The sequence below is a fragment of the Podarcis bocagei genome (genome assembly GCF_964188305.1).
Source record: "Podarcis bocagei genome assembly, chromosome: 17".
Lineage (NCBI taxonomy): Eukaryota > Metazoa > Chordata > Lepidosauria > Squamata > Lacertidae > Podarcis > Podarcis bocagei.
The window spans coordinates 32,261,101-32,279,829 of NC_138143.1; the positions used below are offsets into that span (position 1 = coordinate 32,261,101).

The following is an 18,729-nucleotide window of genomic DNA, read 5'->3' on the forward strand; positions in this document are numbered from 1 at the left end:
GCCGGCTCCCTCGGCCAATAAAGCGAGATCAGCGCCGCAACCCCAGAGTCGGTCACGACTGGACCTAATGGTCAGGGGTCCCTATAGCTTTATCTTACCCCAGCTGTTAAAAAACAAAACCAAGAGTCCTAGCAGGAAAAAATCGTGGCAACACATAGTTGCCATTTTTTCCCTGGTAGGGCTGTTGTACTTTTTTAACAGCTAGGTAAAAAGCACCAATTTTCACTGATAAAAGGATTTCCCCCTCTTTTATTTCCCCCTGGAATCAGCATGTTGGGAAAAGCGACACTGACTGTGCGTGAAGAAGCCTTTTGGCCCCGTACTTCCAGTCCCAAGTAACGAAAACCATAAAGATACTCAAATCAAGCCCCAAATCATCTGATATTGTGCAGGTCTTAACAAAAGAAAATCCCTGTCTCTGCACGGTCAGCCCTCCCTCCTTAAGAGAAATGCTTCAGACATTATCAGAGCATGGACATGCTGCCTTGCCATTGCTGTTTATAATGCTGTTCAATAGTTGACATCTCCATCACCCTGGCCCAGCCAGAAATGAAAAGAAACAAGGTCCTTCATTCAAACCACAAAGTGGCTCTTTACAGAATTTGCCAGAGTGGCACAAAATCCAGTCTCCAACAACAGGGACCACACTTAGGTGAGACTCTATTTCTAAGGCCTGCTTTCCGTAAACCATCCCCCCCTCCCAGAGCATTTGGCACACTGCCCCTGAGGTTGCTCCTCCTCCTACGCTGCTCTGCGATTCATCTGCAAGGTCCTCCTTTCTCCTGCACGGCTTGGCTTCCTGTCAGGTGCAGAAATGACATAAGCAGCAAGGCCACCCCTTTAGACAAGGCCCTTCGCTTGAGCGATGCCAGGAAACCAAACCATCTGGATGGAAGACTTGACACGTATCCAACTCAAGGGTGGGAGGAACTGCAGAGGCAAAATAAACCACACACACATACTGGGAAAGTAAAGTGCAGATGGCTGCATTTTGCTGTGAATGCTCCAATGTTAATTACACTAATAATTTATATTAATAGTTTATACGTTAGTATAAAAAATATAAGATGACCCAACTGGGTCCTTCGTCTTCTGGATTAGTATTCGCTGAATACGATGATTTCTTATCATCTCAGTGGTTAAAACTGCTTCCTATCTTATTAAGGCAACCGACAAACAACAGCTCCTCATAGAGGCTCCTCTGTGTTAGCTTGTTTCCCCCTCTAGCTTGAGTCAAGGGCCTATTGTCTCCCTCTAAACTCATTCTCTAAACACCATAGTCCAAAACTCCTGAGCTGTGAAATTTCTGTTCCTTTCGACCAGCTGCCTCAGCGTGTGAGCTTCTCTCTTGGACTGCTCAAAGCTCGGTATCCACATCTCCCGCAGTGCCGTTCTGTGCGTATTGCGAGACGAAAAAACAAATGGTTGAGGTTTAGGGCAGCTCAGGTGGCTTGCTTCTGCATTCCACTTTTTTGGTAACATTCCCTGGTTGAGAGAGAAAAAGAGAGAAAGAGAGGTGGGAGGACACAATCTGAATTTTATCAACCACCACGTAAGCAGGGATGAATATACACTCACTTCCACTTACCGGTAAATAGTGGGGCAGGGGCCTTGGCTGGGGAGGGCGGGGTATAAATAATAAAAATTATTATTATTATTATTATTATTATTATTATTATTATTATTATTATTATGGAATGGCTTGCACAAGAGAAAGTGCAGGAAGCCGGAATGGTTCTGATGGCTGGTTGCACAACAGACTGTTGTGGGCACAACCTGTCGCACAGCCACCTTCCACTAGCACAACTGTTGTGCTGGATTTCATATTACACAGGTATTATCACCATCATGTATTTATTTATATAGCGCCATTTGTGTGCATGGCTCCGCATTGCAAATGCAGCCCTCCGTCTGAAAAAGACTCCCCTCCCCACTGAGCTAGGAATGAGGTCTACATGTTCGCTCCGTGTAGCTTTGAACGGCTGAAACATGCTTGATGAATTTAATAATAATAATAATAATAATAAATTTTTATTTGTTATTGTATCCCGCTCTCCCAGGCCAAAGCCGGGGATGCAAACTTGACAGGGCTTGGATGAAAATGTGCCTGCCACTTCTTGCAGTCTTTTTTAATGCTGCGGCGATTCTGTAAACAAGCATTATGTTTCACTCAAGAGGCTGTGAAATATTGCAGTTTAATAAACTGTGGGCTGTCATTAGATCTAATCATTGCTTGATGTGTGCAACCTACTCTGTAGGTCAGCCTTGACTGCTAACTGAAGACCAAGTCAGCAGCAATTTCACTCAAGGCAATGCCTGATGAATTATTTCGCTGCAATATTGTAGGCAGCTGGAGAAGAGTTGAACTCACAGAATATGAGACTGGGGGAGAGGGTATTAAAAAGCAAAGAACCTGTGGCCCTGCAGATGTTGTTGGATTCCAACTCCCTTCTACCCATGACCATGTCCATGCTGCTAAGTCTGATAGGAGTTGGAATACAGTGGTACCTCGGGTTACGTATTTCATTCGTTCCGGAGGTCCGTTCTTAACCTGAAACTGTTCTTAACCTGAAGCACCACTTTAGCTAATGGGGCCTCCTGCTGGTGCCGCGCCGCCAGAGAATGATTTCTGTTCTCATCCTGAAGCAAAGTTCTTAACCCGAGGTACTATTTCTGGGTTAGCGGAGTCTGTAACCTGAAGCGTATGTAACCCGAGGTACCACTGTACTACCACAGCTGACATGCCACAAGGTCCTTATTCCTCTTATAAACACTCATATAAACTCGGGACTCTGGGAGAACAACATCTGCCTTCCTTTCCTTGGGAGCTCTCCTTGGTCCTGGAGAGCTTATCTCTGGCCCTGCTTCTATTTGTCAGAACTCATACACCACACCTGCCACAAAGTGACTCCACTCTACAATTAGTACCTGGCAAGTCTGACTCATGAGATGGTGCAAGCCTGGCTATAACAGGGCAGATGGCTTTATAATTACCTTTGCTTGTCTCCTCATATTTCCCCATATTCTAGTGCACACCATGCATTCAAAGGCATCTATGTAATTGTCCTTCATGATATCTTGCACTCCCCATGTGCGTTCCTTTATAGCAGCAAGCAGGTGTTGGTTGGAGATGTCCCCTTTCAGCTTCCATTCAAGGTAGGCCTCATATTTCTCATCATCTGCATCCAAAGCTTTGATGTACTGTGCCAGGTCCTTGGGGTGTGAGAATCCTGTGACCAGGATTGCACTCTTATTGCTAGGAAGCCAGTCTTTGACGCTAGGAGAGCCATAATAAACTGGTACCACACCCAGCTTCAGTGGTCTCCAGAGCTTTTCAGTGATATAATCTTCACAGACAGCATTCTCAAAGGCAAGGACAAATTTGTACTGAGCAAGTATCTTGTAGAAGTTATCGTTATCCATGGAGGCAGGGTTTTCAAGCTGCTCCGGCAGATCTCTGTTATGCAAGCAGGCACCATAGGAGTCTACTTCAATGTGAGCCATAAGCTCCTGTACATAGCTGTCCCGGTCAGAGGGAGGATCGCAGTCAGACTGTACATATACGAGGGGTGCGAGTCTTTTCCTCAAGCTGTTCTTGTTTTGCAAAGGAATCATGTACCTCAGGGATTTTAAGGCCTCAATGCTTTCAAGGTACTGTGTGGTGAGTGGCAGGTGTGAGTGGCGGCTGAACGTTGCCGTGTGGTTGAACAGAGTGATGGCAGGTCTCTGGAAGAGCTTGTAATTGTTTTTGGGTGACTCCTCGTGGAAAAGGGCCCAGTCATGGTGGTCTTTTCGGGGGAGAGGTAAACTATCTATGCTGAAGTCAGTACCTAGATGTTGAAAATACAAATGGGAGAGAAAGAAACCAGTATTGCTCCCAGTGAAAGAAATATTGGAAAACATTATTCAACCTGGCTGCGCTTCTATGAATGATATGAACAGCATATTACCAAGGCAGCATAGTATTCACGACCATCACCGCCCCTCTCTCGCCTATGGCTCTCTCCCCCCCCCCCCAACATCTTAGTAACATGCAAAACAAGTGGGACCCACAATGGAATGTTGCATGTGCTTCTGTTGAGAGAGCCATTTTCCAGCATACTCCATTCCCCTTTCTCCTGCCCCAAGATTGCCATTCCACTCATCACACACTCACCCACCAACAGTTGGATAGCATGCCTGTTGAGATGCTCAGTTGTCAGAAGCAAGCCAGTGGCAAGTCACACTGTGCAAGCTGGAGTTAATTAGCAAAAACAGGACCACTTGGTGGAGTGTCAGACCTAATGAGCACAGCAACTCATCTCTGTCAGGTCTTGCCTCCTATGAAGTAGTCATTGAGAATGAAGATCACAGCTGCCTAAGTACCCTCCTCTCCATGGTCCCCCCCCCCAAGCGATAGGAGACTGTGCCTGTGTGAATCTAACTTCTCCTTTGCCCTTTTCATGCCTCTTCTGGTTCTGGGAGACCAGGGGGGAAGGGAGCTGGTCTCAGCAGAAGGGGGAGACACCCATGACTCTTCACCAGCCTGACTCACCTCTGCTTCTTGGCCTCCCTTACCCCAATTTCATGCTTCAGCCTCTGGTTCTGGTTCTGGACTGCTGTCTGCCACAGACTCTCCCAGCTCACTAAACCCTGTTACCCCTTCAGATTCCAAGACCTTCTCTTACCAGTCCTCCTTCTTCTCCCTCTGACCATTCATCATTGTCCCACCACCACTCCCTGAGCATTGAGCCTTCTTCCCTTGGTGGTTCCCCAGCTGGTTCTTGCCACCATTCTTCTGTGTCCAACCAGTCCATGACATCAGTCCTCAGTGAGCTGTACACAGATATACACCTGGGTTCTTCCTAAAGCTTTTTTTTTTTTTTTTTGTACTTCTAGTCCTTGGATTTCCTCCAGATCTGCTGAGAACTCCCACTTCTGTGTGGGTGATGCCATTTTAGCTACAAATGGGATCCTGATTCTGCTTCTAAGCAGGTAAGCAACAAAGGCTGCAGCAAGGCTGTTCCTAATGGGTCTTCGCAATATAAAACAGTTAACACTGCGATCCTATATACAACTGTAAGACCCATTGAATTCAACAGGACTTGTTTCTGAGTAGACATTTATAGGACTGCACTGTAAGTTTATGCTAGTTTTCTATTTGGAGTTCATAAAACATTGCAGGATAAAAAGTGCTGTGACAGGTATCTAAAGTTATATATAAAAAGGATGCTATACATTCTGAGAAAAGCTCAATAAAACTTGATTCCCTTAAACTTCCAGTGTTCGGGTCTATCTGAATAATAAATCTCTCTAGATGTGGTTTTGAATTATAAAGGGAATATCCTGCGGACATGTATTGTGAAAATAATATTTTTATTACAGCTCTGAGGAGAGAGATAATAAAGTCAGTTTTGTGCTTGACAGCCAAAATAATTCAGCCCAAGAATCACCAGCTCCATGGGAATTGTGAAACTTGTTTCAAAACTTTTATCTACTTTTCCTGCTCCTGGATTTTAGTTGTATCCATTGGGGGCAGCTGCATGTTTTTAAAGAGAGTAGCTGCATGTTGTGACTTGGGTTTCAGAAACGGAGGCTTTGACAACATTAGCAGCAAAAAAATTTCAGTGCACCCACTAGAGAAGTACTGAATACAATTTTTAAAACCGCATTAAACTGGGGAACTATGAGCACCCTCAAGTGGATATTACAACTTTTAGGTGATATTGTAAACAAACAGAGTCCAATTCTTGCTGAGAAAATAAAGTCAGAGCTGTCTACTAATGGTGAAGATAAAGGACATGCAGAGAGAAGCCTATAAAAGGATACTTCCAAGGTGAAACACTAGGATGACTGATTGATTTGATACAACGCATTAATCTTAGCCAAGCTGATAGACAATATGTCTTAAAGGATAGAAGAGATGATAAAAAATATGCTTCAGACCAGAAAAAGACAGAGAGGCATTACAAGGTTTATGATGAGAAAATGCAGAATAAGATTGTAATTATGAGCACATTTCATACTTTAATGTTTGTGACAAAATAAATAATGGTCTAAGTTACGGATGGGCAACATGCAGGTCACTGACATAACAAGTTTTCTTATGATCCCCGTAGGTATTTTCCAAGAGCTTTTATTAAAGTAAGTAGCCAGTCCTTATTTAGTAAGTAGCCAGTCCATTTAGGCTTGAACTGAGATCATGGTTTCCTGTCCCACTTAAGGTATTATTAAGATTTGCAATGCTAGGATGATTGTGTTACAACCAAATAGTATTGTTGTGAAAGGTATGTACCGTATTTTTCGCCCTATAGGACGCACTTTTTCCCCTCCAAAAATGAAAGGGAAATGTGTGTGCGTCCTATGGGGCGAATGCAGGCTTTCCCGGGCTTCTTGCAGCTCCGCGCCACCCTCCCGATCCCGGCGCGAAGCTGCGCGGAGCTCCGAAGGGTGGCGCGGAGCTGCCTGTGGTCCAGGGCTTCTTGCAGCTCCGCGCCACCCTCCGGATACCGGCGCAAAGCCGCGCGGGGCTCCGGAGGGTGGCGCGGAGCTGCCTGCGCTCCAGGGCTTCTTGCAGCTCCGCGCCACCCTCCCGATCCCGGCGCGAAGCTGCGCGGGGCTCCGGAGGGCGGCGCGGAGCTGCCTGCGCTCCAGGGCTTCTTGCAGCTCCGCGCCACCCTCCCGATCCCGGCGCGAAGCTGCGCGGAGCTCCGAAGGGTGGCGCGGAGCTGCCTGCGCTCCAGGGCTTCTTGCAGCTCCGCGCCACCCTCCCGATCCCGGCGCGAAGCTGCGCGGAGCTCCGAAGGGTGGCGCGGAGCTGCCTGTGGTCCAGGGCTTCTTGCAGCTCCGCGCCACCCTCCGGATACCGGCGCAAAGCCGCGCGGGGCTCCGGAGGGTGGCGCGGAGCTGCCTGCGCTCCAGGGCTTCTTGCAGCTCCGTGCCACCCTCCCGATCCCGGCGCGAAGCTGCGCGGGGCTCCGGAGGGCGGCGCGGAGCTGCCTGCGCTCCAGGGCTTCTTGCAGCTCCGTGCCACCCTCCCGATCCCGGCGCGAAGCTGCGCGGGGCTCCGGAGGGCGGCGCGGAGCTGCCTGCGCTCCAGGGCTTCTTGCAGCTCCGCGCCACCCTCCCGATCCCGGCGCGAAGCTGCGCGGAGCTCCGGAGGGTGGCGGGGAGCTGCCTGTGCTCCAGGGCTTCTTGCAGCTCCGCGCCACCCTCCCGATCCCGGCGCGAAGCTGCGCAGGGCTCTGGAGGGTGGCGCGGAGCTGCCTGCGCTCCAGGGCTTCTTGCAGCTCCGCGCCACCCTCCCGATCCCGGCGCGAAGCTGCGCAGGGCTCCGGAGGGTGGCGCGGAGCTGCAAGAAGCCCTGGAGCACAGGCACCTCCGTGCCACCCTCCCGATCCCGGCGCGAAGCTGCGCGGGGCTCCGGAGGGCGGCGCGGAGCTGCCTGCGCTCCAGGGCTTCTTGCAGCTCCGCGCCACCCTCCCGATCCTGGCGCGGAGCTGCGTGGGGCTCCAGAGGGTGGCGCAGAGCTGCAAGAAGCCCTGGAACACAGGCACCTCCGCGCCACCCTCCCGATCCCGGCGCGAAGCTGCGCGGAGCTCCGGAGGGTGGCGGGGAGCTGCCTGTGCTCCAGGGCTTCTTGCAGCTCCGCGCCACCCTCCCGATCCCGGCGCGGAGCTGCGCGGGGCTCCAGAGGGTGGCGCGGAGTTGCAAGAAGCCCTGGAGCACAGGCACCTCCGCGCCACCCTCCCGATCCCGGCGCGAAGCTGCGCGGGGCTCCGGAGGGTGGCGCGGAGCTGCCTGTGCTCCAGGGCTTCCTGCAGCTCCGTGCCACCCCCCGGATCCCGGCGCGAGGTCCTGCGGGGTCGCAAGGCTTGCAGGCAGCAGCCTGCAGCCCATAAGCTCGGGGGATAGCAGGGAGGCGGAGCGCCGCCACCCCGCTATTCCCGGACCTGATCTGGAGGCTGGCGGGCGGGGGGGAGAGAAGCAAGCTTGCTTCTCCCCATCGCCAGCCCCATAAGCTGGGGGACAGCGGGGCAAGCCGCTGCCCCACGGAGGCTAGAGATGCTGTCCCTGAAGGCAGAAGAGGGAGATGGAGCGCTCTGTCTCTCTCTTCTAGCTTGGGGATGGCTGCGCAAACCTGGGGGGGAAATAATTTTTTTTCCCTTGATTTCCTCCCCAAAAAACTTGGTGCGTCCTATGGGCCGGTGCGTCCTATAGGGCGAAAAATACGGTAGATTTTTCACAGACTGTACTTTTTACATCTTGTTACCGTTTGTCTTCATTGTTTGCAATATTTTTTCCTCTAAAAGTGTGTACGTATGCATGCACACACACACACTCTACAACTGAAGATAACAATTCATGCACCTGAATTTACGCCCAAGTAAATCTGTTGGTCTTTATAGTAACGATAGAACTGGTTTTTTTGCTTGAAACTAATATGGCTACCTCTCTGAAAACTGACTATTCACATTAATTATCTCCATTTCCAGTGTTCAGCTGTGAGTACCAATCTTTATATAGCCAAAATGGCACCATCCCCACATAAAAGGGAGGTTTCAGCAGACTTGGGGAAATCTCAGGGTTTGCAGGAGTACAGAAACATCCTTTGGGGGGAGGGGACTTAAGGCAGTAAGATCAATGGCCATAGCATGCTCACTGACCATGGTGGGGAACAGAAAACCCAGAAGAAAGGAGGACTGAAATGGAGTGGCTGGAATCCCAAACAGCAGACCCCGAAAAGCAGCACGCCACGCTGCAACATTCTGTTGCAGGCCCCACTTCTTTTCTCTGTTATGCTTGGCAGCTACAAGATAAATGAGCCATGTGAGCGAGGAGGAAAGGCAAAGTCACTCATCATCTTGAAGAATAAAATGAACCAGCCTCTTACCATAAAACAGAAATGCTTTAGTCATAGAGTTGTGCTGATAGGTCCTGTTGATAGTAAAGAAGCAAGCGTCTTGTCCGCACCGACCAAGCCGCCCTGTCTCTCCTGTCAGCGGAGACCACCACAGCAAGATAGGATATCGGTCGTTGTTCAAAATGGTCTTTGTATCGCTGGGGAGTTCCGGCTTCTTTACAAACAGATAGGTGTATTTCTGCCATTCTTCATCTTTCAGTGCGCTGTTTTGTGAAATGGAGGTTTTCGTCATCTTCCTTTCAGACTTTCCAAGCTCTACAACCACCTTTCAAGGGGAAAGAGAAATCTGTCCTTATTGAAGTCTCATTATACATGGCATGAACTATCATTCTGTATAATAGAGCACCCACTGAGGCCTGCTTTAAAATGGAGAAAACAGTAGGCCCTGGTCTCTGTAGAATTTAGTTCTAGTAGATAGTAGTTGGGGAAATGATGCAATGATTGTGACCTTACTATTCTCATGTGACTTAAGATGTTGGGTTGGTTGGAATATTGTTTTCATCATTAGGCTGCCAACTTTTCAATCAACCACTGCAGCTGTGTCTCTTAACAGTATATCCCTGAGAAGCTCAGGCTTCCTCAGCCCTCCAGATGTTTTGAGACTACAATTCCCATCATCCCTGACCACTGGTCCTGCTGGCTAGGAGTCATGGGAGTTGTATGCCAAAAACTTCCAGAGGGCCAAGGTAGAGGAACCCTGCATTAGCTCATAATATTTACCTCCATACAGTGGTACTTCAGGTCACATACACTTCAGGTTACATACGCTTCAGGTTACAGACTCCACTAACCCAGAAATAGTGCTTCAGATTAAGAACTTTGCTTCAGGATGAGAACAGAAATTGGGCTCCGGCGGCACGGCAGCAGTGGGAGGCCCCATTAGCTAAAGTGGTGCTTCAGGTTAAGAACAGTTTCAGGTTAAGAACGGACCTCCGGAACGAATTAAGTACTTAACCTGAGGTACCACTGTACTGCTAAAAGCTTCACATGTTAATATCATGCATGCATCAAATTCCTTTACTAATGAAAAATCCATCAATGGGGGAAGCTCATCAGCAGAGGGCAGAGGTTGGGAGCGTTGCCTCAGGGAAGGGTTGTTGCAGGAGTACACAACTCCCAGCAGCCCTGACCATTGGCCATGCTGGCTGGGGCAGATGACAGCTGAGAGTCCAACATCCATGGCACCAATAGCGGCCCCAGTATTTTGGAACACTGTTCCTATTGGATGTAATTCAGTGTAGTGCTAACTGTGGCATGCACGCAAGGTCTGCTCACGCAATAAGAATTCCCCCCCCCCTTCGCCCCCTTTGTCTGGGTGTTCCTCCAACCCTCCAGAGCAGATTTAGGGGGGCATGGGTAAAGGAGACAGTGGGGAAATCCTGATGCAGGAACAGGCCTTGTTCCATGCATGCGCAACAACTTAGTTCAATCCCAATGAAATCCCAATTTTGATGCTCTGTCATCTGCTGAAAACGAGGTGTTTTTGTTTTGGTCTTGTCAGGAGTTTTTATTTAGAGAAATCTATTGTTGGTCATTTGCTTTGGTGTATTATTATATTTTAGTCCGTTGTGTTTTGGGTGCACACAGCTACAATGTTTTTCTGATTTGAGTTGGTGCCTTATAAATAAATATAAATACAGTCTGGGTGGTCATGGAGATGCCATACCCCTGGGGTAGAAAGATAGGCAAAAGAGGATCTCCCTTAGGACCTGGGAACCCAGGGGACTGTGCTGAAGCTGTCTGGGTGGGCAAGCCTGCACTTCTCTTCATGCCAACATTCCTGCCACAGAATCATAGAATTGGAAGGGACCGCGAGGGTCATCTAGTCCAACCCTCTGCAATGCAGAAATTCTTCGCCCAGTGTGGAACTTGAACCCATGACCCTAAGTTTAAGAGTATGGCGTGTTTCAGCCTAAATCAGTGCTCAACTCCTGACCCTGAGTATCTGTAGTACCTGGAGGGTGATGAGCAGAAAAAAGATGGCCATTATGCAGAAGCAGGATGCCCAAAATCTCTTCTTCCTCATTGCATTCATGCCTTACGTCTGGGCATAGGAAGCAGGCGTTGCCTCTTCAGAATTGCTGCAACATACTCCACAGATGGTCTTAACTTCCCTTCACCTCCTGGTCCTTCTCCATTGCCACCAGTGATGGGGGAACCAATGCCATCAAGGGCAGTGATTAAAAATTGGCCGCATTTCTGATCTTCTACCATGCAGCTTCTTGAACCAATGACTTCTTGGAAGCGAATGCATCTGCTAAAGGGAAACAGGGCAGAGGTGTGTTTTAGAGGCACTGGTACAGCCAGTTTGATATACAGTGGTACCTCTGGATGCGAACGGGATCCGTTCCGGAACCCCGTTCGCATCCAGAAGCGAACGCAACCCGCGTCCGCACGTCTCGCGATTCACCGCTTCTGCGCATGACGTCATTTTGACCATCTGTGCATGCGCGAGCGGCGAAACCCGGTAGTAACACGCGCCGTTACTTCTGGGTCGCAGCAGCGCGCAACCCGAAAATACTTATCCCGAAGCTACTTCAGCCTGAGGTATGACTGTACTGCGCTTCACTTTATATCAGAAAAGATATTGGACGCAAATGTTATTTCATCGTAATCAAGGCTTTGTGTGTTTTATGTCTGTCACTATACAAGTACAAAAGAGAACAGGCTTTCATTTTAGGAACAGAATTCTGCAGTCCAAGAACTTCAGCTTTCTTTATATATAACAGAGTTTCTATTAATAGCCAGTTTATAGTCCTTATGGGCTTTGTGCAGGCAACCCCCTTTTAAAAACCGGTGTTCCACTGACCGCTTTCTAGTCTGCAGGTATGGAGGCTCACCTAAGTGTCAAGATATACATACTTTTGTTAGAAGACCAGCAACTTCACATTTGAGTCCTCAGTGCCATCTGAACCCAATGATATGTCAGTTTTTAATTTGTCAGCAAGGCCTAAAACCTTGTCACCACTCACTTCTTCAGGTTGGTTGGTTCAGGCACAGGAATCTATCTGTCCTCAGGCTTCCAGTGTGAACAACTCATTTTATTTCTCTGTCATCTTGTTTGCCTCTTTTAGCACGTATCTGACTCCGGTCACTGCTGAAAGCTCCCTATCTCATTTCCTGCTACTGCTGTACTTAAATATTTTCTATGGTTGGCACTTATAGGAACATGCTCCTCAAGCTTTTTGTTGTCCCCATCATGGTTTGATTGCATTTATGTTAACAAAAGTCTGTATTTATTTATTTTTTCATTTGCCCAAGTCTTCCATTTTCTGAAGGAGGGCTTCTTGCCTTAAATAGTTTCAATGACTCTGCTTATTAACCAATAAGCAGAGTACTGGCATCCTCTTGCCCCTGGATTAACTGTCTGGGACAAAAAACCTGAAGCAATTTGTTTCCTTTTCGTGGGATACTTTGGCGCAGCACTTCTGTTAACTAGCTAAGGCTCACACAAGACAAGACCTCTCACTTTAAACAGGGTAGCACAGTGGTACCTCGGGTTAAGAACTTAATTTGTTCTGGAGGTCCTTTCTTAACCTGAAACTGTTCTTAACCTGAGGTACCACTTTAGCTAATGGGGCCTCCCGCTGCCGCCACGCGATTTCTGTTCTCATCCTGAAGCAAAGTTCTTAACCCGAAGTACTATTTCTCGGTTAGCAGCGTCTGTAACCTGAAGCATCTGTAACCCGAGGTACTGCTGTATAAGGGTCCCTTTGACTAGAAGAAGCTTCCAGAGTCAAAGTTGCCAACTTTCCTTTACTGGCCCTACTCCTCTGCCTTGAACAGTAGTGACAAGCATAACTACCACTACTTTTTCTTCTTTTTAAGTAAAGCTGTTCCTGGTACAAGGATAAAATAAAATGTGAAAATTAAGCAAGCAAACGTTTCCCCATCAGCCTTCTGTTACAGGCACAAGGGGCCAGGCAGCAAAACACGATTAGAAATCTGAATTCCTATCCTTGTTTCCCGATGGACTGAAAGACTCAAACGGCCCTTTTATCAGGGCAGCTGGGAAGGCGGGGGAAGCTTCGGGGTACCAAGAAAGTCTTTCTTTTCTCTCTTTCCCCCAGTCCTTTAAAACATACAACAGCCTCAAGCGGCTCCTTCATCTTTATAGCATTGTGTAACATCCTAGACTGCAGGAGATCTGTCTCTGTCTCTCCCTCTGTGTATGTTTATATATCTATATTTATATTATATTTTAAAAAAACTCACCCCGGATAACAGCTCTTCCGTCTTGTTGCTGCTAGGCTGTTTTTTGTGGGTTGGTTTTTTTGCTTTTTACTTTCAGTTTGTACTTGGTTTTTTTTAACAGCTCTCCGGATTACTGCAAAACCTGGAGAAGGATGGAAAAGCTACAGTGCTAAAACCGACCGTCCGTTTGGGAAAGCGCCTGGGAAATCCAGTTCATGAATTCCCACGTTCCGGGTTTCACTTAGGAACCAGCTTCGGGAAACAGAGCCGGAGCCAGGAATTGCGGGGAGAGGCGACGTCGTCTCTCTTTCTCTTTAAATATTGTAAGGGAAAGTTAGTCTAATTGCACTAATAGTATCAGCATTTTAGCGAAGTCATTCCCTCCATGGAAGAAACCATCCCCCGAGCCAGGCGATCTCGGTAAGCGGGGTAGGAAACAACAACAACACGCAATTAAATAAATTAAGCATCAGCGACAATTTGGGTTTTTTGGGGAGAAGGGCTTCGGGCTTCCCGTTGGAAAGAGCGCGTTTAAAAGAACCGGCAGCTGCGGCTCTCGCCTTTGCAAGGATGGACGGCTGCTGCATTATGCTAAAGCTCTTTGCCAGCGGGAGGACTGAGCTGCGTCAGTGGAATACATACATATATCTTTACAGGAGCGCTAAAAAGCCCTTTGAGATCATTCATCACGAAGCAGCTGAGGATCACACACACATCCGAATCATTTAAGGCGGGACAGTTGCGTCTTTTATCCCTTAGCATGTCTTTACTTAAGGTAATTTGTGCATCACGCCTTCTTCTCAGGGAGAGTTCACATAAAACTAAAAATAAGAAATTCAGCAGCTAGCAAATTATCGGTCTTATCAACTCTTCAAATATATATTTATATGCATAGATAATTTGAAACATGCATACTCTGCAAATATATATTCATATGCATAGATAATTTGAAATATGTATACTCTTCAAATATATATTCATATGCATAGATCATTTGAAATATGTATACTCTTCAAATAGATATTTCAAATTATCTATGCATATGAATATATATATCTCTACTCTTCAAATATCTATTCATATGCATAAATAATTTGAAATATGCATACCTGGCCATAGAATCATAGAATTGTAGAGTTGGAAGGGTCCACAAGGGTCATCCAGTCTAACCCCCAGCAATGCAGGAATCTTTCACCCAGGGGTGCCAACTTGAATAAAATTTGGGGGGGCGGCAGGTAAGCCCCATCCTGCATAATCGATCACATGATGTAGCACTCACCATTTGAATGGCAATGCCCATCAACTTGAGGGGTGCAGGGCCCCCTCAAATATTTTATTGGGGGAAGTTGGAGCCTATGCTTTCACCCACCATGGGACTTGAACCCACAACCCTGGAATGAAGAATCTCATGCTCTACCAACTGAGCTATCCAGCCACTGATGTGGCATTGTGGTGTGCCTAGGACAAGGCTCAGCAAACTTTTTCAGCAGGGGGCCGGTCCACTGTCCCTCAGACCTTGTGGGGGGGCCGGACTATATTTTTTGGGGAGGGGGATGAACGAATTCCTATGCCCCACAAATAACCCAGAGATGCATTTTAAATAAAAGGATGCATTCTACTAATGTAAAAACATGCTGATTCCTGGACCATCCATGGGCCAGATTTAGAAGGTGATTGAGCCGGATCTGGCCCCCGGGCCTTAGTTTGCCTACACATGACCTAGGAGAACAGGTTCATATCCCCACTCAGCTATTGAACACACTGGGTGGCTTAGGCCCAATCACAGCCTAAGAGCAAGGTCATTGTGAGGATGGCTTGGGATGGCTCATGTATGCCCTTTCGAGCCCTTTGGAGAAACAGTGGGATGAAAATAATACACACACACATTGTCTCTTGAGACAGACAGGTGCCTGCAACAATATATGCACACATACACCAAACACTATAGGGATGCAGGTGGCGCTGTGGGTTAAACTACAGAACCTAGGACTTGCCAATCAGAAGGTCGGCGGTTTGAATCCCCACGACGGGGTGAGCTCCCGTTGCTTGGTCCCTGCTCCTGCCAACCTAGCAGTTCGAAAGCACGTCAAAGTGCAAGTAGATAAATAGGTACCGCTCTGGTGGAAAGGTAAACGGCGTTTCCATGCGCTGCTCTGGTTCGCCAGAAGCGGCTTAGTCATGCTGGCCACATGACCCGGAAGCTGTACGCCGGCTCCCTCGGCCAATAAAGCAAGATGAGCGCCGCAACTCCAGAGTCGGTCACGCCTGGACCTAATGGTCAGGGGTCCCTTTACCTTTACCTTACACCAAACACTCAGGACAGATAGTAGTGCGCAGTTAGGTTTTTTGTTTGCTCTGAACTTGTCTCATGCCTCCCCACCCCACATTAAGGGACATCCTTGAAGCCGACGCAGAAAATCCAGCTACTGCAAAATGCAGCGACTTGGCAGACTATCAGCACCATGTTACACCTGCTGCCAATTAGCTATAGTACCAAACTACTGAACAAAATTCAGAGTGTTGGATCTGCTGTACAAAGCCCTTTACAGTTTGGCGTCGGGATCCTGAGAAAATCCTTTCACCCCTTATGTACCTAGCTGTGCTCTATAGGAGAGGAAATGCTGCACATAGGATCTTATCAGGAGGCCCATTACGCATATTACAGGGATCAGGCCTTTAGCCTGTCAGCACCTCCCAGCTTAGGAATTCCCTCCATTATATATCAGGTGTCCCCTTTGCTAATTAATTGTTATTACTTTTCGATTTTTAAAATGAATTTACATCCAATTAATTCAATTTAATACAAATTTAAAGTTGACTTCCTACGTTGTTTTCCGTGGTGTTGCCCTTCTCTCTCCGCTCCCCCCCCCCTTTCTGGCTTCATCATACTTTACTTCACTTAAAATAAAAAGACCTTTGATAGCACACTGCTTCCGATTGTTTTTAAATTATTATTTATTTTTACTTAGCTTTTTTTGTGAAATGAAAACAAACAAGGAGAAGTACATACAGTATAGCATCGCCACTTTCAATTCATAAGAGTCTTTTTTCACGGGCCGTTTACATTCGACATGATACACCATTGTCATAGACTTTGATTGTTGAATTTGGTGTTGGATAGATAGATATTGGCTGATGATGTGATAATGAGATGGAATATAACCATGTTACTTGACCTGCTCTGCCATCCACAGGAATCAAGAGGTTACTACATTCTCACTACTGAGAAAGTTTAACATGAAGTAAGTTGGCGCCGTGGGTTAAACCACAGAGCCTAGGACTTGCCGATCAGAAGGTCGGCGTTTCGAATCCCCGCGACAGGGTGAGCTCCCCTTGCTCGGTCCCTGCTCCTGCCAACCTAGCAGTTCGAAAGCACGTTGAAGTGCAAGTAGATAAACAGGTACCGCTCCGGCGGGAAGGTAAACGGCGTTTCTGTGTACTGCTCTGGTTCGCCAGAAGCGGCTTAGTCATGCTGGCCACATGATCCGGAAGCTGTACGCCGGCTCCCTCGGGCAATAAAGCGAGATGAGTGCCGCAACCCCAGAGTCGGTCATGACTGGACCTAATGGTCAGGGGTCCCTTTACATTTACCTTTAAGTTTCAAAATTTAATGTACGGAGGGCAGTGTTGACAACCTACAAGCTATGAGCTCTTCTTCATGGTACAGTAGTAGAAAAAATACATTGCATCCGATGTGTGTTCACTGTTGACACTTCAGGGATCTGATAACAATGTTAAACCTTTATTGCAAGCTTGTAGTCAGGGCTCTTTTCTTATATTTAGGGTTGAGCAGAAATGAAAACATTTTGCATGGCCACAAAAGTGGTCCTTATGTCTACAGGGTTCTTTTCAGATTGCTAGTTTAGAGAACAAGAGGCACGAAACACAAAATCACTCCTCCCAGCTTTTCTCCACTGCCACTCCACATTTCTTCTTTCCCACAAATCCCCATTTGCTCTAGGGCAGTGTTTACCAAACTTGAGTCTCCAGCTGTTTTGGACTACAGTTCCCATCATCCCTGATCTGCTAGCTAGGGATGATGGGAGTTGTAGTCCAAAAACTGCTGAAGACCCCAATTTGGGAAACCCTGTTCTAGGGAATAAAAGAGGAGATCCCAGCAAGCCCCAGTATTTGACAATTTGGGCCAAATTGCCGGCCTTATATAACAGCAGCCCAGCACTATTTTCATTTTATTTTATAGTGAACTGTGTCTTGCTTTTTAAGGCATTTAGGAAATCAATGTTACTGCTTGTTTATTAAACTTCCAGTACAGGAGATCACAGGGCACAATAATAAAAACCACCGCTCCCCCGGCAGCGCCTCCTGCTCTGCAAACTGGTTCCAAGTCTAGTCATGCAAAACTTGTGGGCTCAGGTGCAGATGTGCAGAGGTTTATTAAACGAGTACAAAACTTTGGCATCAGTTTGGAGGGGGTCCCAAAATTTGGGGTCCATCTTTAATAAATCTGATGTGTAGGTATGTAAAAAGCCACATGGGGTCTGATCTGAATGAGCACTGTGATGAGCAATCCAGATGTCACTCTGCATGTATGCATTGTCTGCAGACTCCTGCTCTCCCACAAAGATCTGTCTGGACTGGGTTGTAATGATCTATTTTAGCTTATAGAGAAAACCAAAGTAATGATACATAAAAGCAAAATGTACAGCCCAGCTCTGTGCGTGTTTACTTGGAAATTAAGGCTGCAGACTAAACCTCATTTGCACCGGGTAAGCTGGACCATAAAGAAGGCTGATCGCCGAAGAATTGATGCTTTTGAATTATGGTGTTGGGAGGAGACTCTTGAGAGTCCCATGGACTGCAAGAAGATCAAACTTCTCCATTCTGAAGGAAATCAGCCCTGAGTGCTCACTGGAAGGACAGATCCTGAAGCTGAGACTCCAATACTTTGGCCACCTCTTGAGAAGAGAAGACTCCCTGGAAAAGACCCTGATGTTGGGAAAGATGGAGGGCACAAGGAGAAGGGGACGGCAGAAGACGAGATGGTTGGACAATGTTCTCAAAGCTACCAGCATGAGTTTGACCAAACTGCGGGAGGCAGTGGAAGACAGGAGTGCCTGGCATGCTCTGGTCCAGGGGGTCACGAAGAGTCGGACACGACTAAACAACAACAAAAGCAGGTATTTGTAGTGCATTGAAATAATCATGCTCTTCATCTCCCACCCACAAAATTATTTATTTTCAGGAGGGTGATCCTTGCAAGACATGTATGTACGGTATGTATATATGTATGTATATATAATGTATATCTAAATCAGTGGTTCTCAACCTTTTTTTGGCCATGCCCCACCTAAGCATCTCTAAAATCCTGATCCCTCACACCGTGACATATAATTATTATTATTCAAAAAGTGATTTCCTATTCACGTGGAGGAAGCCCAAAAGGCCATTAACTGTTAATAACTCCTTCTCAAATTGCCCCCCTTAAAAAAATCAAATTGCCCCCCTGTGAGGCATGTGCCCCACATTGGGAACCACGGATCTAAGTATGCTATTTATCAATATATATTAATAGATATATTAAAGGTACAGAAGAGGAAAAGCCCTACGATGCCTTGCATATGGAAATGAAGGAGTACCCGAAGTGGAACTAAGGAACGCAAAGCTCTTTGGGC

The 18,729-nt window shown here is 47.3% G+C and overlaps 1 protein-coding gene across 3 annotated transcripts; it reads right to left on the reverse strand.

Moving 5' to 3' along the window:
- Window positions 1-481: 481 nt before the first annotated feature.
- FUT10 (fucosyltransferase 10) lies at window positions 482-13,333 on the reverse strand. Of its 3 annotated transcripts, none has more exons than XM_081176660.1 (5): window positions 13,118-13,333; window positions 10,857-11,156; window positions 8,873-9,167; window positions 2,995-3,830; window positions 482-1,485 (listed from the first exon to the last, which is right to left on the reverse strand). In XM_081176660.1, the coding sequence occupies exons 2-5, from the start codon at window positions 10,935-10,937 to the stop codon at window positions 1,261-1,263; spliced, it is 1,437 nt and encodes a 478-aa protein (XP_081032786.1). In that variant the 5' UTR covers window positions 10,938-11,156; window positions 13,118-13,333; the 3' UTR covers window positions 482-1,260. The 3 variants fall into 3 exon arrangements, with proteins under 3 accessions (XP_081032786.1, XP_081032785.1, XP_081032787.1); XM_081176659.1 differs by having other exon boundaries at window positions 10,857-11,159; XM_081176661.1 differs by having other exon boundaries at window positions 10,945-11,159; window positions 13,118-13,332.
- Window positions 13,334-18,729: the final 5,396 nt, after the last annotated feature.

Excerpts from the sequence above, each read along its gene's own strand:
- FUT10 (XM_081176660.1), bottom strand. The coding sequence starts at position 10,937 with ATGAATGCAATGAGGAAGAAGAGATTTTGGGCATCCTGCTTCTGCATA. Across the intron at positions 9,168-10,856 it reads TTCTGCTCATCACCCTCCAG|GTGGTTGTAGAGCTTGGAAA; the intron begins GTACTACAGATA and ends TCCCCTTGAAAG. Across the intron at positions 3,831-8,872 it reads TAAAGCATTTCTGTTTTATG|GTACTGACTTCAGCATAGAT; the intron begins GTAAGAGGCTGG and ends TTCAACATCTAG.